This window comes from Leptodactylus fuscus, chromosome 5 (genome assembly GCF_031893055.1).
Source record: "Leptodactylus fuscus isolate aLepFus1 chromosome 5, aLepFus1.hap2, whole genome shotgun sequence".
In the NCBI taxonomy this organism is placed as follows: domain Eukaryota; kingdom Metazoa; phylum Chordata; class Amphibia; order Anura; family Leptodactylidae; genus Leptodactylus; species Leptodactylus fuscus.
This window is the reverse complement of record NC_134269.1, coordinates 17,243,527-17,268,289: the sequence shown is the minus strand read 5'-3', so window position 1 is coordinate 17,268,289 and position 24,763 is coordinate 17,243,527. Positions and strand designations below refer to the sequence as shown.

General features: G+C 41.4%; 1 protein-coding gene across 1 annotated transcript in view; it reads right to left on the bottom strand.

Annotated features, from left to right (window-relative positions):
• Positions 1-4,067: 4,067 nt before the first annotated feature.
• Positions 4,068-24,763, bottom strand: part of LOC142204438 (A.superbus venom factor 1-like) — a 37,755-nt gene continuing 17,059 nt past the window's right edge. The window contains exons 20-42 of the mRNA XM_075275749.1: positions 24,445-24,530; positions 24,118-24,257; positions 23,405-23,617; positions 23,231-23,294; positions 21,944-22,030; positions 20,995-21,198; positions 20,631-20,706; positions 19,771-19,930; positions 18,832-18,927; positions 18,130-18,280; positions 17,552-17,715; positions 17,095-17,253; positions 15,813-15,872; positions 14,243-14,333; positions 13,817-13,868; positions 12,589-12,676; positions 12,413-12,502; positions 9,112-9,217; positions 8,937-9,026; positions 8,111-8,197; positions 6,665-6,748; positions 5,817-5,952; positions 4,068-4,209 (exon numbers count right to left, since the gene is read on the bottom strand). Of these exons, the coding sequence (XP_075131850.1) occupies positions 4,068-4,209; positions 5,817-5,952; positions 6,665-6,748; positions 8,111-8,197; positions 8,937-9,026; positions 9,112-9,217; positions 12,413-12,502; positions 12,589-12,676; positions 13,817-13,868; positions 14,243-14,333; positions 15,813-15,872; positions 17,095-17,253; positions 17,552-17,715; positions 18,130-18,280; positions 18,832-18,927; positions 19,771-19,930; positions 20,631-20,706; positions 20,995-21,198; positions 21,944-22,030; positions 23,231-23,294; positions 23,405-23,617; positions 24,118-24,257; positions 24,445-24,530 (2,626 nt within the window). The remainder of the gene's footprint in view (positions 4,210-5,816; positions 5,953-6,664; positions 6,749-8,110; positions 8,198-8,936; positions 9,027-9,111; positions 9,218-12,412; positions 12,503-12,588; positions 12,677-13,816; positions 13,869-14,242; positions 14,334-15,812; positions 15,873-17,094; positions 17,254-17,551; positions 17,716-18,129; positions 18,281-18,831; positions 18,928-19,770; positions 19,931-20,630; positions 20,707-20,994; positions 21,199-21,943; positions 22,031-23,230; positions 23,295-23,404; positions 23,618-24,117; positions 24,258-24,444; positions 24,531-24,763) is intronic.

Sequence of the window (24,763 nt, the reverse complement as noted above, 5' to 3'; positions counted from 1 at the left end):
GCTCTGCCATTCGGCATCACATCCGCCCCACTGGTATTCACCAAGGTGATTTCTCCGGTCGCCGCGGCCCTCAGACTTCAGGGTCTTTTCATCGTCCCTTATCTAGACGACTGGCTACTGAAAGCTCAGTCTCCTGCTGCTCTCCTCCAGCAGCTCAACCTTGCCATCAACTTCCTACAGGAGTTAGGATTATCAATTGGGAGAAGTCCGAAATCGTTCCATCCACCTGAAGAAAATTCCTCGGATTTATAGTGGATTCAGAAGCGATGCAGATCTTCCTCTCCAGTCCAAGGAAGGAAAGAATCCAAGCCAGTGCACGATTCCTATTGCGCACTCGGCAGGTAACCATCCGGACCGCCATGAGAGTCCTGGGCCTGATGTCATCCTCGGCCAGGGCGGTGCCTTGGACTTTATGGCATTTGCGTCCCCTGCAGATGGAAGTGTTGAGAACCTGGAACAGGTCTCCACGGGGATTGCACAAGAAGATCTGCCTTTCTCCCGCTACCCGTCTTTCCCTCAGATGGTGGATACACCTGAAAGACGGAAGGTCCACGGTCCCGACAGTGTGGACCCTGTTGACAACAGATGCATCCCAGTGGGGATGGGGAGCCCATTGTCAAGACAAAACTGTACAAGGACGATGGAGATGTCCGGTGCTGGGGTCATCCAATCTCAAGGAACTCAGAGCAGTGTACCTGGCCCTAGTACACTTTGCCCCAGAATTGAAAGGCAAGTCTGTCAAAAACCGGTCAGACAATATGACGGTGGTAGTCTATATAAACAAACAAGGGGGCACCAGGTCACCAACCTTGCTGAGAGAGACGAATCTCATATTTGCCTAGGCGGAGAAGAATCTGGTCCAGTTATCCGCTGTTCACATAAAGGGCTCCCTGAACATAGTAGCGGATCAGCTGAGTCAGGGTATTACCGTATCAGGAGAATGGTCTCTCAATCCAGACGTATTTCAACAGATCGTCCAGAGATGGGGTCTCCCGGAGGTCGATCTTATGGCTACCCGACTCAACGCCAAGGTGGGGACCTTCTGCTCTCTGTACCAGGAGGACAATCCCTTGGCGGTGGATGCCCTGTCCATCCCATGGAGGTTCAGGCTGTTTTACATATTCCCTCCAATTCCAATCATACCGAAGGTATTGATAAAAATAAGACAGGACCAAGCCTCGGGAATAGCCATAATCCCGTTCTGGCCAAAAAGGGCTTGGTTTGCTCAGCTCATACAAATGAGTCAGGGCATATATTGGAGGCTTCCCCCACTCCCAGACCTGGTAACCCAAGGAGAGCTGAGATGCCAGGATCTGAGGAGACTCAACCTGACAGCCTGGAGGTTGACCAGTCCCTATTGAGAAATAGAGGACTGTCACAAGCCGTCTTGAAGACCCTATCCAGCGCCAGAGCAGATTCGACTAACAGGAACTACCGTCGAATAGGTAACATCTTTAATGCCTGGTGTCTGCAGCATCAAGTGGACTCCACCGATCCCCCTACGGAGGTGATCCTGGACTTCCTTCAAGACGGACTAGACAGAGGTCTTGCTGCGGCCACACTCAAGGTACACGTAGCGGCCCTGTCCGCCTATCTGGGGAGGCGTTTGTCTCAGGATCCTTTAGTGAGCACCTTTATTAAAGGGGCAACTAGGCTGAGACCGGTGGTAAACACCCCTGTCCACCAATGGGACCTTATTCCGGTCCTGAACGCCCTATGTGGCCAGCCATTTGAACCTCTGGAAGAGGTCTCCCTCAAGTCGCTAACCGGCAAAATGGCGCTGCTATTGGCAGTCACACCTGCCAAACGCGTTAGTGAACTACAAGCTTTGTCCGCTGAGGAGCCATATACCACCTTTTTCTCTGACCATGTACAGCTTAGGTTCCTCCCTGGGTTTCGTCCCAAGGTGCCATCTGCTGTAAACAGGAACCAACTGATTTCCCTTCCAGTATTTTTTTCCGTTCCCTTCTTCTGCTGAAGAAGAAAGATGGCACAAGCTGGATGTGGTTAGATGCCTGCAGATCTACTTGCAGCGCACTCGCCCCTTTAGGTGGACTGAAAACCTGTTGGTCAGCTACACGGGGAAAAACAAGGGCGCCAAAGCCGCCAAAGCTACAATATCACGGTGGGTTACCGAGACTATTAGAGTCGCCTATACCGCCCAAGGGCTGTCGGCTCCATCTTTCCTTCATGCCCATTCAACCAGGGCAGTGTCCACTTCACGGGCAGAAAGAAGTGCTTTGTCTGTGGACCAAATATATGCAGCTGCCTCTTGGGCATCTGAATCCACCTTCATTCGGCATTACCGCCTGAAGGACCAAGTGGCAGATTCCACTGCCTTTGCCCAGACCAGTTTAAGTTCGGTCATGGGTTTGTCCCACCCATCTTGGGGACCTGCTTGCTATATCCCCACATTGTGCCGCTGTTGAGGACGACAGGGAACGAGTGATTATGAAGATAATCTTGTTTCCCTTAGTCCTAACAGCGGCACAAGATTTCCCACCCTGGGAATCATATCTTATGTATAAAACTGTATATAAATGTAATGGAGGTACTTTTGTATTTACACGCAGAGGGGAGGTTCTTGTGCCCTCTTATAGGGCCTGCCACGCATTTGATTGGCTAATTAAATATCCGCCTGTCCTACCAGCACACAGGGGCAGAAATACCCCACATTGTGCCGCTGTTAGGACTAAGGGAAACAAGATTATCTTCATAATCACTCGTTTCTATGTATACTAGGTGACCAAAAGATAACCCCTAATGAAAGTTTTATATACCGCTAGAAAGCCAACAGCTGAATTTAGCGCACTGTCGGCTTTCCCAGTATGTGCCCCGGTGGTGGAATATCGGAGCTGTTAGTTTCGATATCTCCCCTCTGTTAGAAGAGCATTCCTTATAGTTGAGCGCCATCGCTGGTTGGTAAAGAGCACCCCCTCTGACAAGGCTATGTTAGGGTACTGTCAGGGGGGCATTCCTTACAGCCCGGCGATAACGCTTAGCTATGGGGAAACACCCTTCTGACAGTGGGGAGATATTGTGCCGAAACTAACAGTGCCGGTATTTACACCACCAGGGCACATACCGGGAAAGTTGACAGTACGCTGGATAATATCCATCCCCTATTGTAACAACAGGAGAAGGACCAACCGCCCGTATAGGTCAAGGACAGTGCTCACCCAATTATTAGGAACCTTCTTTATTGACCAACACTCAAAGGGAATGGCACAACGCGTTTCGGACCTATAGGTCCTTTATCAAGTGCAGATGTACTGGCCTGGGATGGCTTGAGTTTCAAGCCCTTTGAGTGTTGGTCAATAAAGAAGGTTCCTAATTATTGGGTGAGTGCTGTCCTTGACCTATCCAGTTGGTTGGTTCTTCTCCTATTGCTACATGATACGTCCCTGTGACATCCATCAGCTGCTGCCCTCCATCTGGTTTACCTTCCCAGGATCAGATGTTGATAGTGCTTTGGGTTGTTGTGACACCCTCACAACCCCGTCAAGTGAGCTGACAATTGTCTGTCTATAATATATCACTCTCAGTCTGATTTACTACACGAGGATCAGCTCGGTGTCCCCCTCTTTTGTCTATCCATCCCCTATTGTTATTGTTATTACTATTGAACCCAATAGAGGTCATGGCTACATGAAAATGCAGTGAATCTGTGGTGGGAAGCCTGATCACCCAGAATTTCCAAGGCAGCCTACCTACATGATAGATGTGCCAATGCTTGGATTCTATCCCTAGACATGTTTCCAGGCTGGTTAAAGACTAAGAAATCGGCTTAAAAGATGCGACTGTGCTTTCCATAGGTGGTAATAGTGAGACCGTGCTCTTCTCTGTGAGACAGCTATAAGTCGGTGTGAATAGCATGCATTGGCCCTTTAAGAGACCAGGGGTCTGAGGCCGGAGCAGTAAAGAAGAAGACAATAGACACTTGGTTAGGTGAGCTTGTGGATCATGAGAGAATAGCAAGGAAAAGCTTTATTAGGTGTAGAGAACATCATATTAACACTAAGAACTAGAAGAGGGCAAAGATGGAGGAGATTTTGGGGTCCATGTTCTTAAGTAAGACATCCTGTAAAAAGTAGACTGTCAGAAAGATCAGATAAATCATCACACCGCTTCTTGTTTTCTGGATTTTGACAGTCGCTCTCATTTGGCCACCATTCGATCCAGGTGTCTTTCCCGATAATATAGGTATAGCTAAAAAAGAGGAAATATAGAATATAACACATTATGTAAATAAGAAATCCAGAAATACGTACATATCATGGAGACCGGATACACAATTGCTATGGGGCCCGTGGACACAATTGCTATGCCAGGGCCCTGGGGAGGGCGGCATTTTTCCTCCTAAGCCAGTCCAGGACAAGCTGTCCTGGACTGGTTTAGCGTCACCGAGCGGCCTCTCCTCACGCTCAGGCAGAGAGCAGGTCCTCTCCGTGTCTGCTCTCTGCCTGCTAACGCCGCTCCACCACGCCCCCTTCGCTCCGCCCCTTCGCTCCGCCCCCTCCTCCCTGGGGTGGGGGTGGGGCGGCTTTCTGTCGTCTGCCTCGGGCGGCGAGACAGGCAGGTTCACCCCTGCCCATGGAGGGAGGGGGCCCAATGATCCCTCTTAGGGGGCGTTCACACTACCATCTGTGTCCGACAGCTAGTGTCCGCTCCTAATGTCCGTGCCAGATTTTGAGCGAACACTAGGAGCGGACACTATCTGTCGGACACAGACGGTAGTGTGAACGCCCCCTTACATGACTACAATCTCTTTGGAAGTATGGTATTCCAAATATTAATAAATCCTTCCCCTGCTCTATTTCCTAAGATTTATGGCAAGGTATGTCAGACAGGCCCCCCACCCTATTAGGACATCATTAACCCTTTACTTAAAATAAAGTCTAAGTAGTTCAATAGACTGTGAAATAATGGAGGCTGAAGAAATACATAGACAAGTTGCAAACTGCAGGCACAAACTTCATAAATCTGTCCCATATGCCCCAGTCTTCATAAATGTACTCCATTATTTCTACAAACATTGCCACTTTTTATTTTGGATGGGGGGATTCTGAATTTTGCTATGGGGCCTCAGTTCATTTCTGTAGCCATTGCGCCGTCCGGAGGTTCAATGTATCAAAATCGACTACACAGCCGAACTCAGTCCAGGTCCTACCACCCACACATAGACCATTTCCCATAGACAGTCTCATTGGTTAGACCACCTCCGATCTGCAGGAGTTCTAAAGGGGGTTTTCATTGTTACTGCTATTAGATAGTCATCCGAGGTAAAGAATCAGGCCTCTGGTGTTGGTCTACTCTTAGAAGAGAGCTACACTGACTATTAGAATTGTCATACAATATGTAAATGTAATCCTGGGTAACTGTCATTGACCTAATTAGTAAGGCTGAGTGCCAGCAATAAGGAAATGACACCACTCACAATGTTGGTATTAGTTCCTCTTTCAGTTGAGAGGATGTGCACTGACGCAGTTTATTTCAGACAACAAGGGTTTAAATAGCAGCAGACAAAGGAAAAGAGATAAGAACAGTGTAAGTCCTGATTGGTGTAGCAGTTCCATATATCTTCTGGCAGCGAGCCAAGCATGTGCTACTTGCACACAATGGGGTCTTATCCTGGATACAGGCGCCATCTTATCATATGACATCAAACTCCAGCCTCAAGAATAAGCAACCACATCTATCATTTAGCTCTTAAGGTTAACAATGTATTTCATACATTACAAGATTACAACCTTCACACTATAACACGCCCTAGTTACTGTAATTACTATAATACGAGAACTTCTCAAGACACTCACCCAGATGGCTCATTCCAAAGTTCACCTTCTGGTCCCCAGATCAGGTAATCGCGCCCTTTTACCAGATCTAAGGTTTTGCGGCACTTGATATGGCTAAGAAACTTCTTCTGTGTGTCTAAAGTGTTTTCGTCTTTACCTAATAAGGAGACAAAACATGGCACATAAAACATCAACACAATAGGGTCATCCAAGAGGTCGGACCACAAATATGCTAAAGATTAGAGACGGGCGAACCTCACAAAATTAGTTTAGTAAGTGTTTGTGAAGTTCAGAAGTGTTATTATTGTTCAAACCACAGAGTATAAGAAAAAGAGTCCCTGGAGAGGTGCAAAAAACAATAAACAGTTATATTCACCTTCTCTAAACTCCTGGGATTCCTCTTAGCATGTGGGTCTCCATCTTCAGTCCTCTTTCAGCCTCCTGGTGATGTCAGCGGCCTGGAGGGACAACTGTGGCTTGTGATTGGACGTCAGTCTTCATATGGGGCACGCTGACATTATGACATTTGCGACAAAGTACCATGATGACCATGTCCCAATATGACCTCTGAAGCCCAATCACAGGCCTAAGCAGTTCCCCAGTGGACACACCAACATCTTGCACAAAGCGTCATGGCATCACCCAGGAGGCTGGATGAGGATTGAAGACAACTACGAAGAGCACCGAATGCTGTGATGGCACCAGGAGATTAGAAGGAAGGTGAGTATAATTGTTTATTATTTTTCTGCACCTTCCCTGGGTTTCCGATATACTTTGAAGTTTGAAGAGACCCCAAAGTAAAATAATGATTTGTCGGTGGCAAATCCCCCAAATTTCCCATTATAACTGTTTTCTTCTTCTGTACTTACCTGCCTTGAGGACAAGAATTATCTTCATCACGTAGATATCATACTTATCATTTTTCTGTAGTTCTTCCAGGTGCGCCTTGTACACTAGAAACACAAGAAATAACATGGAATTAGTAATCTAAGTTTGGATGGGTCACCTGGTCACCTTATACATTACAAAGAAAGAACCAGTGACCTCAGCATGGAAAACAATATGTACAAGTTTGACCCCAGTGCCGTAAGAAGACGCAGAGAGAGGCCGTTCCAGAAGAAGATGGAGGCGTCGCTGGAGAGTTCTTTCGCAGCATTGGGGACGCCACCAGTGCTGTTTGAGCGCTGAGGACCACCCCCAGTGCTGTGAGAGAACTCATTTGCATACCAAAGAAATCCGGGATTTCTACTGAACGGTGGTGCGGAGAAGACATCTAAAGGTAGGAGAAGAATAACCTGTCCTAAGGCTATTCCTACGTGTTATTCAGAAAAAAATAGCATTTTAATGATAGGATCCCTTTAATGGGGAATATAAGAGGGCATTAGTAGAAACTGGATCATATGAGAGGACATTTTAGTGAGTGCTCATAAGGGGCAATCATGGGTTAGTGAGGGCTCAAGAAATATCCTCATTAGTGAGTGAGGGCACAGGATGGGCATTAATAGTAAGGGGGACTCATGAGGAAGTAGTATTAGCAAATGGGGACGCACAAGAGGGCCTTTTTTGTAAGGGCACACAAGGGGTATTTTTAGAAGTTGCACATTGAGTGAGTGGGTTTGGAATTTCATGTTTTTGAGTAGGAGTGTATTTGGGGTATTATTGCTAAATAAATTGTGGCAATGAGAAATTATGCCTGAATAGCAGTACCAGAGTGGCCATTGTGAGCGGCAGTGCTTAGCAGAGGAAATTATTATTGGATAGCAGTGCAATTGTGGCATTAATATTGAATGGAGCCACAGTTGGGCATTGTTACTGAGTGGGGTGCAGTATTATTGAATGGTGGCTAGCTCAACGCAGGGACAGAGGGGAGGATGCAGGTAAGTAGGGATGCATCTTTGCTTTGTGCTTTATTCAGTAACAATATTTAGGTAACATATAAGACTTCAATGAATCAAACTGCAGTGACGGCACCCAGCCACTATACAGGGGACGGAGCTTTCTGTCTCTGGTTCTGTATTGTGTATCAGACGGTCAGGACAGTAACGGCTCCGTCCAGCCATCCTGAAGATAGTCCATCAATAGCTTCAGCCTGAACATTCCCTTTAAAGGCAAGAAGTTTGAGCAATGCACACTTCTTACCTTATTCATTGATATATCTTCTCAAGAACTCCCAAAATACCCCACTCACACTCAAGCCCCTCCATGACACTTGTTTCCCACCATGTAACATTCCTGGCCGTCAAATGCGACCCTGACACCTGCTGAATCTGTACAGTATGACTCTACTGTGTAGAGATGTAAGTATGTGCCCTCACCATAGTCCACTCTTGTAGCGCACGCCTTAAAAAATCGCCCCTCTGCATCAATGACATCATCCAGATGTTGCTTCAAGAAACAATTCTCTAAAAGATAAAATCCATAAGAAGCTTTAGAGGTCAATACTGAAGATTAGATAATCCTTCCATGGACTCCAGAATTCTTTCTGTATTACCATCTGCAGTCTTTATCTTGTAAGATCAGTACTTTGTATTCTAGATATCTACTGATATGAGATTCTGGGGCAGGAAGAACTAGAACTATCTGACATCCACCTCTGGAGGCTATACAATATCTCATGGAGCTTATTTCTCAGTAACTTGGTCCCACCACCACCACTCATCACTTCCATTATGGAGAACGAGACAGTTGAATCGGTGACTATATCAGTGACCATATATTGACTCGTCCATCACAGATGGGTCAGATAGACCAATAATAAAGTTACTAGGCATTCTTTACAATACATGTCAATAGAGAGTGACCACACATGAGCGCCCAGTCCCTACTGATGGCCATTCTTGGTGGCCATGTCACAGTTGTTAAAAATTACACTTAGGCTAGAAAACTAGTGAGAGATACAATGAAGATGACAATGTGGATAGAGGGGAGAAGAACGGGAGTTGTGGTGCACGTTTGCAACAAAAAAGGGCCTTGCGTCAAATGTGTTCCACAATATCATCCCTTTACCCCAGGAAATAGGTGCAGAAGGATTGATGCATTTCTCCCATTTTGTGATTTATGTTTACAATGAACTACAAATCTATTTTATGCACCAAGGATATTCCATGACTTACTCAGTACACACGATGTTTGATGTCTTACCTGCAGCACACCGGCACACACCATCTTGACATATCGTGGCCAACATCTTGCTGTCCTTGTCCATATGGTAGAACTTAGTGCAGCGGTTTTCTACACAGTCATGGGAAGTAAAATATGAATGTATAAATATCTAATCTGTATCTGGTCTCTCAAAACAATCCTCATTGTTACTTACCAGGGCTGTTATACTCATACACAGTGACAGATGCAGGTTGGATGACACCAACTTTATAGATCTGGTGGACATTGAATTTGATGCATTCTTCTTGTCTGTGCAAGATCTGTCCAAAGTAAGAGAAATTAAAAGATCAATGTGGCACTCAGAAAAGATCCAGTTGTCTTTGAGTTCATCATGAGATACATTTATTACAAAGGTGTTTTTTTTTTAAATTGGTGTTATTGATATAGAATACCGATGATACCATTGATATACAGTAGAATACCGATGATATATAATACTGATGATACCATTGATATAAAATTACAGATGATACCATTGATATACAGTAGAATACCGATGATATATAATACTGATGATACCATTGATATAGAATACAGATGATACCATTGATATAGAATACCGATGATACCATTGATATAGAATACTGATGATACTGATGATATAGAATACTGATGATACAATTGATATAGAATACTGATGATACCATTGATATAGAATACAGATGATACCATTGATATAGAATACTGATGATACCATTGATATAGAATACAGATGATACCATTGATATAGAATACTGATAATACCATTGATATAGAATACAGATGATACCATTGATATAGAATACTGATAATACCATTGATATAGAATACAGATGATACCATTGATATAGAATACAGATGATACCATTGATATAGAATACCGATGATACCATTGATATAGAATACTGATGATACTGATGATATAGAATACTGATGATACAATTGATATAGAATACTGATGATACCATTGATATAGAATACAGATGATACCATTGATATAGAATACTGATGATACCATTGATATAGAATACAGATGATACCATTGATATAGAATACTGATAATACCATTGATATAGAATACAGATGATACCATTGATATAGAATACTGATGATACCATTGATATAGAATACAGATGATACCATTGATATAGAATACTGATAATACCATTGATATAGAATACTGATAATACCATTGATATAGAATACTGATAATACCATTGATATAGAATACTGATGATACCATTGATATACAGTAGAATACCGATGATATAGAATACCGATGATCTAGAATACTGATGATACCATTGATATAAAGTAGAATACCCATGATATAGAATACCGATCATACCGATGATATAGAATACAGATGATACCATTGATATAGAATACTGATGATACCATTGATATAGAATACTGATAATACCATTGATATAGAATACAGATGATACCATTGATATAGAATACAGATGATACCATTTATATAGAATACTGATAATACCATTGATATAGAATACAGATGATACTATTGATATAGAATACTGATAATACCATTGATATAGAATACATATGATACCATTGATATAGAATACAGATGATACCATTAATATAGAATACAGATGATACCATTGATATAGAATACAGATGATACCATTGATATAGAATACCGATGATACCATTAATATAGAATACTGATGATACTGATGATATAGAATACTGATGATACCATTGATATAGAATACAGATGATACCATTGATATAGAATACTGATGATACCATTGATATAGAATACAGATGATACCATTGATATAGAATACAGATGATACCATTGATATAGAATACAGATGATACCATTGATATAGAATACAGATGATACCATTTATATAGAATACTGATAATACCATTGATATAGAATACTGATAATACCATTGATATAGAATACAGATGATACCATTGATATAGAATACTGATAATACCATTGATATAGAATACTGATAATACCATTGATATAGAATACTGATAATACCATTGATATAGAATACTGATGATACCATTGATATACAGTAGAATACCCATGATATAGAATACCGATGATCTAGAATACTGATGATACCATTGATATAAAGTAGAATACCCATGATATAGAATACCGATCATACCGATGATATAGAATACAGATGATACCATTGATATAGAATACTGATGATACCATTGATATAGAATACTGATAATACCATTGATATAGAATACAGATGATACCATTGATATAGAATACAGATGATACCATTTATATAGAATACTGATAATACCATTGATATAGAATACAGATGATACTATTGATATAGAATACTGATAATACCATTGATATAGAATACAGATGATACCATTGATATAGAATACAGATGATACCATTAATATAGAATACAGATGATACCATTTATATAGAATACTGATAATACCATTGATATAGAATACTGATAATACCATTGATATAGAATACAGATGATACCATTTATATAGAATACTGATGATACCATTGATATAGAATACTGATGATACCATTGATATAGAATACCGATGATACCATTGATATACAATACTGATAATACCATTGATATAGAATACTGATGATACCATTGATATAGAATACTGATGATACCATTGATATAGAATACTGATGATACCATTGATATAGAATACTGATAATACCATTGATATAGAATACAGATGATACCATTGACGTAGAATACTGATGATACCATTGATATAGAATACCGATGATGTAGAATACTGATGATACCATTGATATAGAATACTGATGATACCATTGATATAGAATACAGATGATACCATTGACGTAGAATACTGATGATACCATTGATATAGAATACCGATGATGTAGAATACTGATGATACCATTGATATAGAATACTGATGATACCATTGATATAGAATACAGATGATACCATTGACGTAGAATACTGATGATACCATTGATATAGAATACTGATAATACCATTGATATAGAATACTGATGATACCATGGATATAGAATACTGATGATACCATTGATATAGAATACAGATGATACCATTGACGTAGAATACTGATGATACCATTGATATAGAATACCGATGATGTAGAATACTGATGATACCATTGATATAGAATAATGATGATATCAATGATATAGAATACCAATATTTTTCACACTGATAACTTTAGTGAATTGGTTGGATCCAGGTTAGCTTCTGCAGAATGCTTTCACCCATCTTGATTTATTGTATCATCCTGATCCATGAAGATTCCAAGATGTCTACTGGGCCTGTTTTTTAGGCACTTGATAATGATTTCTATCACACCAGTATCATTTAATAGTAATTGGACCTTGATGTTGCATGAAGTCTTTTACAATTTTTTTTTTGTTATGGTGACTATTTGTGATGGTGACGCCTTGTATTTTATCTGATATGTCATACCTTATCCAGGTAGATGAGGAGTGAATTTCTATCTTTTGGCTCTTTGTTAATCTCAAACTTGGAGACATATTTGTCCTGTCCTCTCTTTAGCTGTGAGTAAGAAGAACATGACTTATATCTCATCCATAAAGACAATACAATGTCATGTAAGAAATATATTAACTAACGAATCTCACCTTATTGAGACTTTCAATATCGGGGATAAATCCAGTCATCATAGAGATATCCAAGATAGACATGGTGGCATCATTGTCTTTAAGATGTCTATAGAAGGATTATGAAGAGAGATTGAACAGATGACAACAACATCTAGGAGATGGCTTACAGATTGCCATCTAGTTTGAGCATAAACGTTTTGTTCTTGCTAGGCATATGGGTGGGACTTATAGCTTAAATGCAATAAAATGTGCCGAAATTAGGCCAAAATTTACCTGTAAAATTCTGGCTGAAACTAAGTCAACTAAGTTGTATCTAAAGATACACCAGATTTGGTATCTAGTAACAGTCACTGTGATAAATCTGGTCTATATGGAGACTTCCCGTCTAAGGTTACACTGTCTAACGATTGCTAAATTTTGGCCAATGTGATAAAACAGATATGTAGGTATACTGGTGTCATTCTAGAAAGGTAATATGAGCCAAAGCCAGGAGTGGACTCAGCAGAAGGGAGAGGTGTACGTACTTTCTTTATACTTCCTATTCCTTTCGTAGCCAATCCTGAGTTTGACTCAAAAAACAACAACAAAAAATAGCAAAATAGCAACAAGAATATTTTACATACAAATAACTTTCACTTCTTTACCTAACAAATAGAATTTTATATTTGAAAAGTACATTATTGTAAGAACAAAACTAAGCAAATCTGCAAACATTTAGGGTCAAACATCTCTTAAGTTAGGTATTGTAAAGTGTGGGGGGGGGAATCGCTCAGGTAGATGCTTGGCAGCAGTGCAGGAAACAGGGACACAGACACTGGATTGTACACAGGTTCAGGCTTTATTCGCATGTAGCGCACATACTGCTTTTGCAAAGCCACAGGATAAACAAAAACAAAAAAACAAACTCCTTCTCGGCTGAGAATACTAACTGAAACGTAAGGAAACTTTTCCCTGACTATACAGGAGACTGGCTACCAGTCTCCCACCTTGGTAACAGCAACGGGTGGCACAGTGCCTGCTTTGGAGGTCCAGTCTGGACAGGTCAGCTCTGTCAGTGTGGTGCCACACTGCTAGTCTTCACACACAGACTATTTTCAGGCCTCGATTAGTCAGCCGACCTCCCTGGTGTGAGTCTTTACCATACACCCTTTAGCTACCTGGCTGGGACATATCTGTCTTCCCAGACCACACCCTAACTTTCTTTTAATGACTGGGATTTTAAGTTTTACGGGAGACTTTTCCTTACCTTGTACAAATCTCTACCGATATTGTTGTCCAAACACCTTCTGAAGTCCTAGCTGCAAAATGCAAAAAATAAAGGATTCACATTACTTATGAGCACACTGGTGACCTCAGCTATCTCAGGTATATGGAGATAAGACACAGAATCCACCGGTCACAATAGATGAACGTCTTATTCGCTGCCCCCTCTGTGCAATGCCAGAGGTCGCAGAACATGCCTAGAAAACTCCCAAGTAGAAGTCAATAGGTTCTACTCCAGACCATTGTGCCTATGACCCATGGCCCATCTCCAAGAAACAGGAAGTCACATACTATTTTAGGCTTAGTGGTAAAGTAGGAATCGCTAAATATTTAGAAATTTTTAAAATATAGAAAATGTGAAAAATTAAAAACATCACCAAAAAATTAAGTTTATTGTAAAAATGCTTACCATTTGCATCTTCTGTAGCTGTAACTGAAAGATCGAAGTTGTTGCATTCATTTTCATTGTCTATCAATGGAGCATAGTAAACCGATACACCCTGAGGAGCCAAAAGCAAAATACAGAAATTTTGAAAATAAAGAAAGGGCCTAAAGCTTTGCCACACCTTCCCGGTTTAGACATTTGCCTAGCAAATCTCATTAGGAAAGAAGACCAGATGCTAAGGATAGGCGAGGGGAAAGAGCAGTGGCATAACTAAAATCTTGTGGGCCCCGAGATTTATATGGGCCATTTACCTACGGCGTATTTTTGATAGTGACGTTTATACAGCGATATCTGAGATACTTGAAAGGGATTAAACTATAGTACCCACAAATGAAGTTAACAAAAAATATTGTGGGTGAGCAGTTCAGGGGTTGGCATTTAAGTAATAATGGGAGTTGTGTGTTCTGGGAAACATCTGATCTGTGGGGCCCTTACAGTCTATGAGATCTAACAGATCAGTCGAGGTTCAACACCAAGGGTCCCTGCTGGTCATCTTTGTGAAGGTATTGGGATACTTTTGTAATCACTGTAACCCCTTCACTATTTACATCACACAGGATCTTTTTTTATAGTGACTGTACAATGTAATTACAACTTGAAATAATATCACATGACTGTTATAAAATGGTTGGAGTATGATGTAAATAGTGAAGTTGCCCACACATTATATGGTCCCCAGAGCCCTCCTACATCATTATACTCCAAAGTGGCTTCTGCACAGTATAATATGCTCCACAGTGGCCTCACACATACTTCATAGTGGCCCTAAAACAGTGTAATATGCTCCACAGTGGCCCCACTCAGTATAATGCTCTACAATGGCCCCCATATAATATGTGGTTCCAAACAGTATAATATGCTCCACAATTCCCCAAACAGTAGAATATGCTCCACAATTCCCCAAACAGTATAATATGCTCCACAATTCCCCAAACAGTAGAATATGCTCCACAATGGCCCCAAACAGTAGAATATGCTCCACAATGGCCCCAAACAGTATAATATGCTCCACAGTGGCCCTACACATACTCCATAGTGGCCCCCAAACAGTGTAATATGCTCCACAATGGCCCCACTCAGTATAATGCTCTACAATGGCCCCCACATAATATGTGGTCCCAAACAGTATAATATGCTCCACAATGGCCTCAAACAGTATAATATGCTCTCCACAATGGCCCCAAACAGTATAATATGCTCCACAATGGCCCCAAACAGTATAATATGCTCTCCACAATGGCCCCAAACAGTATAATATGCTCCACAATGGCCCCAAACAGTATAATATGCTCCACAATGGCCCCAAATAGTATAATATGTTCCCCACAGTACAATACTTTTGTGGATTTGTCCAAAAGACGTTTAGAAGGTCAAGTTTGGAAAGTTTGAAATAACCATTTTACAGAAGGATGTTGTCCTGTTGGATATATATATATATATATATATATATATATATATATATTGGTAATATAGATTGATTCTTTGGTGTTGTATTGAGTCAATAGTTGAGGTCTAATAATGATGTTGAACTTACCGTCAATGTAACTTTCCCTTTACCCGCCGCTTTAACAACAAAGTCTGCATTCACATTGGTCTGTGAAATAGAGGTCAATGTGTATTATTCTGCATAGAAGATGATGTTTGTAGACACCAAACATAATCTAAGCTTATTCTGACATTATTGTGGCATTTGTTAAAAAACTTATATAATATTAGATATAGATGTAACAAGGTTTAAAGGGGTTGTGCAGAACTCAAAAACATGGCTGCTTTCTTCTTCTTAGGAAGTTACATCATGTCCATTGTTCACATGGCGGTGCCACATCTCTATCCTATTAAAATGAATGGGACTGAGCTGCAGCATGGCCAAGTGATCAACAGACATGATGTCACTTCCTGAGAAGAACAAAGCGGCCATGTTTTTGAGTCCTGCACAACCCCTTTAGCAGACGCTAGGTCCACATCTAAGATTCCACTTGAATCCTGCAAGTCCATGTCCAACATTGAGTGACAGGGGATTACGAGGATGAAGAGGTTACGACAGTGGTGGATTCGTGGTTCGCAACTCAGCCTAAAATAATTTTAATGAAAGAATACATAAGCTTATTAACATACAAAGTGTATTGAAATCGAGGGAAATTGTGTTGAAAAGTTATGTATTTCTCCTTAAAAAAAAAAAAAAAAAAAAAAAAAAAGTTGATTGAAATAAATTCTACAGCCAGGATGCGGGGGATATTTGACTCTCCTTTATATATGAAGAATCGTCTGTATCCACATCAATACCTTCTACAGAACAACATCACAGTGTCTACGAAGTCGACACAAAACTTACTCTTCATTCATGTCAGCAGAGTAGTGTGACCACCATGACCATCACAACACTCACCTGAGCCACGTATGTCAGCAGAGTAGTGTGACCACCATGACCACCACAACACTCACCTGAGCCACGTATGTCAGCAGAGCAGTGTGACCACCATGACCACCACAACACTCACCTGAGCCACGTATGTCAGCAGAGTAGTGTGACCACCAGGACCACCACAACACCCACCTGAGCCATGTATGTCAGCAGAGTATTGTGACCACCATGACCACCACAACACTCACCTGAGCCACGTATGTCAGCAGAGTATTGTGACCACCATGACCACCACAACACTCACCTGAGCCACGTATGTCCAAATAGCATTGTGACCACCATGACCACCACAACACTCACCTGAGCCACGTATGTCAGCAGAGTATTGTGACCACCACAACACTCACCTGAGCCACGTATGTCAGCAGAGTATTGTGACCACCATAACACTCACCTGAGCCACATATGTCTGCATAGCATTGCCCTGATTAATACGGAAACTCAATGGATATTCACTGTCTTTGAAACTGAGGGACACGTCTAGATTTATATCATTCATAGATATCTTGTCCATCTCGTATTCAGCCAAAGCTTGAAACATCACAAATGTGGCCTACAGAAAACAAACACAGCTATTACTGAGGAATATATAGGAAATGAATGTGCAGTAATACAGTAATACATAACACGAATGATAGTGATCGTGATAGTGATAAAGGGGCTCAGGAACTTCAAGTTACATCTCTGGACGTAACCATCTCTGCCGCTATGTCTACCTGAAGAGAATGTAGATAGGATCTCAGCCGTATATATGTTCTTCCTATGGATAGCGACAGGAAAGGAGCCAAAGGAAGAATGGAGGAGACACAGGATGTTGTGTATTATTTCAGTACTTAATATTTTTAACTTACTTGGGTGGAACCATAGACTGCTCCATAATATTTTTGCTCATTGATCCAGTTCACTATCGGTCCAGTTAGATCATACTGCTTCAAGCGCAAGAGAGCCAGAAGGGCGTAAGATGTGGCCTCAATAGTCATGAAATTGTCCCCCAGCTCCTTCCAATGATCTCTGCCTTTTAAATTGTGAGGTAAATTGTGAAAAACATTGATGGTGGATTGTGTATAAGTCACGTAGATGATACTTGTACTATCTGGACTATCATACAACTCAGGAGAGTATAGGGTTGTCCGTATAGCTAATCTCTACTTAACCTAGCCAAGAGATGAGACTATGGAACTGAGGACCCCCCTCTAATTCAGTAATATAGTATATGAGATGGGCTTTCTAATATGAACAAACCCTTTAAGTAAACATTGTACATAGGTAGCCCATTTTATATAAGTATCCAGCTAAAGGCTTGTTCCGTATGTCTTAACCATTAGTTCCTAAAATCTATGCTTTCTAAACCTTGACCTACTGTAACACATTATTTATATCTTATTGCATCACCTATAGACTATAGACAGTATCCAGAGAGGCTCAGTACCTGTGGCTCCAGAAAGCAGCTTATCTGGATTGTTTATTGCCCCAGCCATAGCAAGAGCGTAGGAGGTTATAGCGATGGTATACGGTTTTACAAGACCTTGGTAGTGACTCTGTAGGAAACTGGTCGCCTTCTCGATGCTGAACCTCAGGCTCTGTAATAAGTTATTAAATACATATTTTGCATGAATACAGGGATGTACTGGGTTGCAATTACATTATTAAAAGAAATCCTAGAAATAGAGATTGTCACGATATGTAAATGAAGGAACATTGCTTTGGGTGCTGCTTGGGCTTCATTGACCGTCTCCATCAGCTTCCAGTGTCAGCATCATTCCTGGCTGTACGCCTTGTCCTGCACATGCCTGATGTCATCTGAGACAATAGGAAGGGTTCTATATGATGAAGATGGCAGGGAGGAGGAATTTATTACTCAGGTCCTCAGCAGCCTCCTCCATGTGAAACTGGCCTCCTCTTATTGGGCAGGCGAGAAAAACCAGAGTGGAGATCGAAGCCCAGGAAAGCTATATAAGTCCCCAAAGCACTTTTCCTTCATTTGCATATAACAATTTATATGCAAGTCCAAGCTGGATAGCACAGGCATATTTGGAAACATGAGAATCACCTCTACAAGGTACTGGGCTTAGGTTTACACCCATTTTCCTGCTGATAGACTCCCTTCAAGAGATGAAGATAAGACACTCACGTTGACATGTGGAGAGCAGATCTTCTCACTTTCCAGCATAGCAATGAGGACAAAGGCTGTAAGAGCAACATCATCTGAAGACCCTTTGATACCGCCCTGGGTGAAAAAATGGAATAGAATTAATAAATGAAGCCCCCTGAAATCTGAGATAACTGCACATCTCCACAGATATATCCAAACAGATTTGCGCCTGATCCATTTTGCAACGTTTTCCGCACTTGCGGATGTTCATTTGCTGATGTGTATGGCGTTGTCACTGAGAACGGAAACACTGATCCATCATGTACAGGTTAGCCATCTATATAACCCTCTAAGAATGCAGCTAGATTTAGCCTTAAGGCTCTGCAATGTTTGCCCTTTCTTTTTTGAAAAAGTTCAGAAAGCCACATTTTTCTTTTTTTTTATGCCAATATTACTGTCCAGGACTTGTATTTAGTGGAAATGGGATACGTTCTATTTTTCAATGACACCTTTTTGGGAAGCTAATAACGTATTGTTTACATGTTGTAACTTGAGATGAGCGAGTAGTATTCAATCGAATGCCTCACCGCCATAGGAATGCGTGTAAGCGGCCGAACACCAGGGGGTTAAGCGCATCAAATATTTGATGTGCTTAACCCCTTGGCCATATTCTCACACCTGTAACTTTTTTTATATTTCAATATATGGATGTCTGTAAGGGTTTTTTTTGCTCCCAGGGTCTTCTTCGGGTGGAAGTCCTCGCCTCACGTGATCGATGAGGCCAATCAGCAGCCGACGTGGTCTAACGAAGGGAATAGGGCATGACAGGTACAGGACGCCACTAATTGGTCTCAGCCGTCACATGAGGACCTTTCTTGGTCACCTTGATCAAATCTGTATATCCCGGACAACCTCATTAAACATTTTTATTCCAGAGCTCTAGAGCTAATGTGAATGAGACCCTCCGCTGATACATACCACCAACTCCTGACGAAGAACTGGAGCATCTTCTTTGTACCTTCCATCTGCGTTCTGTTTCTCCAGTATTAACCATTTAATGGATTCACACAAAACATTGGTGTCAATTTCCACCAGTCCTTGACCCATTGCAAAGACTTTGGCTACATAAGTAGTTAGCCTGGTCAGTGAGAGAGGATGTTACTGACATAGTGAAATTACTTTACCTATCGCTGATCAATGACAATACAATTGATGATATGTTTGCATGTAAGAGACGACTCTATACCAGGGGTAGGCAACCTTCGGCACTCCAGCTGTTGTAAAACTACAACTCCTAGCATGCATACTTTGTCTGTTGTTCATGGAGCTCCCATGGAAGTGAATGGAGCATGCTGGGAGTTGTAATCTCACAGCAGCTGGAGTGCCGGAGGTTGCTGAACCCTGCTCTATACAGTACATGACTTGTAGATAGTGACAAATGGTAACATTCTTAAAAAGTCTCTAAGAAGAAACATATATAGGATAGAGTCTAAATATTTCATTGTTGAGAGTTTGCCGACAAGGACTCCAGCTATCTGGAGAAATCTGATAGGACCCCAACATCTTACATTCTGATCCCAGCAGTCTTAAGACAATGAAAGGAGTAACAGTCAAGCCTTCATACTGCCATTCTGTATAGTAATGGACTGTAATTTTCACGTGTGCAGGGTTCATTATATACCACTTGGGCCTGTCTGCATCCTGCAGTGAACCATTGCTTAACCTAGTACAGGTAAATATACCCTCTTCTTCAGTGATATCATTTATGATGATGTCTCTTCCAGTGTATTGTTTTTGAGTATATATAATTACTCCATATCACTAGAGATGGCGCTCACCATGTGCTGGATGACCTGTCTTTTGAAGCTGCATAGGAATTGTCTGACTTACGGTAGACGAGTTGCTGGGTATAACCTGTAAAGATAAGAATCACATTAGAGTCAAGTACAAATTGTAGATATTATGTCTTTGACCCACTTAAAGAACCAAATCTCTGCTAGAAAGGAGTTAGATAGATGTGTAGGAGCCCTCACAATACTATGAAACAAACCAAATGTTGAAATGTTTGCTTATCTATTTTTTTTTTGCATTTCCTTCGCCCCCAAAAAACTAAATCTGGGGTCACAAAAAGGTATAATTACAATAAAAACTATTCTTAAAAAAATGTGGTTATGAAATCGAACATGTTTTATCTTTTCTTACCCTTCTTGATGTTATTGAGGGCTTCAGTCCTTCGAGTCACACCAATTTTCTCCCATTGGTTGGTGGCATCAAGGTAAATGGTTGTAATAACATTAGGAGCCATAGTGATCATGTTCTCTTCTCCATTACCACGTGGAACAATGATCAAAGGACTGAAATTGGTGCCATCGACTGCGTCCTCAACCGGGGCGCCATCGGGATTTCCTGAATCGATTTATGAAACATCAAAAAAAGAACAAACAACCCAGATTTTCCCCCATTAAAATGTTTTTTCATGTTTTAAACAATAAATATAAGAAACCTTCACAAATTTCATATCACCCATAACAACCTGACCTATATTATTGTTACACTATTTCACCTGCACAATCAATGGCATAAAAGAAATAAAATTTAACGCCAAAATCAGCATTTTTTTTTACATCCAGCCACCTAAAACACAGGACAGAAATTGATAAGAAAATCTGCATGCAGCTGCTAACCACCCTGTCCTGTCTTCAGTAGGACACAAAGATTACCAAGCTCCGCCCCCTTGGCTAAGTCCCATTTTCCTGGCTTAGTCTCCAGACAAAGATGGAACAGACCAGCTATAATTTTAGTTTACTTTTACCATTCATTGCTCTGTTTAATGTTACTTTGATCTATCCTTGCCCAACTCCAACAAATCCAGTTTTGCATCAGTTCCAGCACTGACCCTTGTTTAAGGAAGGCCACATGAAGCACGACTGTCATAGACAAGCCGAGCTCCCCTGCACCCATCTGATCTAGAGATGAGCGAACCCATTTGTACAAATTTCATCCAATATTATTAGCAGCTATGAGTTTCACAGACATCCACGTGGCTAATATACATTATAGTATATAGGCACTGGGGTGGGGCATCATGGTCACGTATGAAGGCAAAGCTTGGGCACAATGCAATAGTACAATAGATAACTTTTTTCTTTACCTTTAATGTTCACAATTGTTTCAACGCCGGCCACAGGTTTAATGTTATTGTCATTCAGTGGAGACAAAACCTCTACCTGAACACCATCTAATGGAGGAAACACAAGATCAGTCTATGACTAGTTATGTCATCATGGCTGGACAATACATCGAACCTTTACCTATCATATCCCAGATATATTACTAGGGTAGAGAAGCAGCGGTCTTGAGTTTTACTTGACTTTAGTATAAAAGTTCCTTGTGTCATCAGGCTATCAGTTATATATAGATGTATTCCCTAGGAACTACTGTAGTCATCTTCTAGTCTTAAAGGGATTCTACCATTAAAAACTTTTTTGTAGATAAGACATCGGAATAGCCTTTAGAAAGGCTATTCATCTCTTACCTTTAGATGTGATCTCCGCCGCGCCGTTCCTTAGAAATACCGTTTTTTACCGGTATGCAAATTAGTTCTCTTTCAGTAATGGGGGCGGGCCCCAGCACTGGAAATGCGATGGGGGCGTCCCCACTGCTGCTCGAAAACAGGCTCCAGCGACACCTCTATCTTCCGCTGGATCCTCCCCTTCTTTCTTCGTCTTTCTTCAGCGTCACCTCCGACGCCTGCGCAGTTGGCTCTGCCAATGAGACACTAGTAGAGCCAACTGCGCATGCGCGCAATTGCAGCGTCGGAACTGTGGCCGCAGGCATGCACAGTCGGCTCTACTAGTGTCTCACTGGCAGAGTCAACTGCGCAGGCGTCAGAGGTGACACCAAAGAAAGACGAGGAAAGAAGGGGAGGATCCAGCAGAAGATAGAGGAATCGCTGGAGCCTGTTTTCGAGCAGCAGTGGGGACATCCCATCGCATTTCCAGCATTGGGGATTGCCCCCATTGCTGCGAGAGAACTAATTTTCATACTGGTATTTCTAAGGAATGGCGCGGCAGAGATCACATCTAAAGGTAAGAGACGAATAGCCTTTCTAAAGGCTATTCCGACGTCTTATCCACAAAAAAAAAAGTTTTTAATGGTAGAATCCCTTTAACAATATAATCTAACACTACAGAGTATGGACACTATAACAAACCATTTTCAGAGCTGCGGTGCGTCTTAATAAAATAAAGCAGCTTCATTAGAAACATGACGCCATCTTGTGAACGCAGCTCTGATGCCGAGCTATGAATCTCCATGGTAACAGACAACACATACACCCTATGCGTAGTCTGATTCTACAGTCATGTATCAATCTACTGCCTTCTTGCCAACATACAGAATGTAGTGACTGTTCATTAATTTAGAGACGTGGACTCACCTCCATTGACCTGTGGATCCAGGGTCACTCCTGTCATATTTCTTATGCTATAAACACCTTCAGGCTGCAAGACAATATCAAGTTGTAAATGAACTGTGTCCTAGTGGACAAGAAATCCAATGAGATGTAAGTCAGGACTAATGAGATGTGAGGTATTACGAGAAGACGACTTACCACAACCTTCAGCGTCTTTCTAACACCATCTGCCTCTTCCTGTCCAGAAACTGCAACCGTCACCTCTACATCATGATAGCCCAAATTCAAGGGGACAATAATGAAAGGAACGGCTACCGAAGACTGAGGTTTAATGGCTACGAACTGACGGAATTTTTTTCTTGCTGGAGATAGACTGCAAAAGTTTGGATTGTGAGCTAGTTCCACTCGTACCTAAGAGGAAGACATTAAGTATTAAGACAGTATAATAAGGAAAATGGAAATGTAAATAATGTCCATAGAAAAGCTTCAGATTTCCAGGATCAGAACATTCTTGATACTGATCTATTAGATCTGTCAGGGTCAGTCACGTGAAAAGATCAGCCAACATGGCCTCAGGAATCCATATACCAAGTATACGTCCAGGAGAAGTTCCAGGCGCCATTACTCCAGTGAATGGTTGGAAGCTCCATAGGGTGTAGCAAGCTCTGTACACTGTGACACCTAGAACTGCAGCCCTATTCCCATTCATTAGGAGCAGGGCTGCTTCCAGTATATGGCTTGGTATACGACTTCCGGCAGCCACATCACCTGATCAATTTGGAGATTGGTAAACCCCAAAGATTCTGGGTTTGAGTTGTGTCTGAAATATTGGCAAACTTCAGGTTGGATTCGGTTCGGTCTAGCTATGAATTGCTTACATAGTCGTGAAACCCTTAGATGTGATTCCTTACCTTGATCTTGAAATTACCATAGTTGTAAACTACGGCTCGAATTTCCACTTGTTTGTTTCTCACCACAGAATATGGGAGCTTCAGGTCTATAAAGATGTCACGCATTACCTGGACGTCATACGGCTTGGACACACAAATACCTGGGCAGAAGACAGAAAGCTTATTGACACCTGACTGTATACTTTAGGCTATATAATGATACAGCTACATGACTACATGTATGGTATGCTTTAGTATTGGTCATTACACACGGAGACCTGCTTGACACTCCTAACCAACAACATGTCGTCATCCTAGAAGATACAGAAAACATTTTTGAGGTTCTACCTTTAGTTTCAGAGAAACTCACAGCCAGGAACTCCCAAGTGGTGATAGAATCCTTCAGGAAGACGTTAAGAACCTTGGTTGAAATTCTAAGGAAATTGAAGAGTCATCAGTGGTGAAGACACATACCCTAAGAACTCTGTCCTGAATACAATGTTTTATGTCCATTCATTGCCCAGTTCAGCTGTGTTATGCTAACAATCTTTTTGTGTATGAATGAATATATGTATTTTAAAGGTAGTGTGCCACCAGAACCCACCAGTCCTGCAGATAGTTGGGTTAGGGTCACCAGAATTAGACAATGTTTTCCCTTGTGAATTGG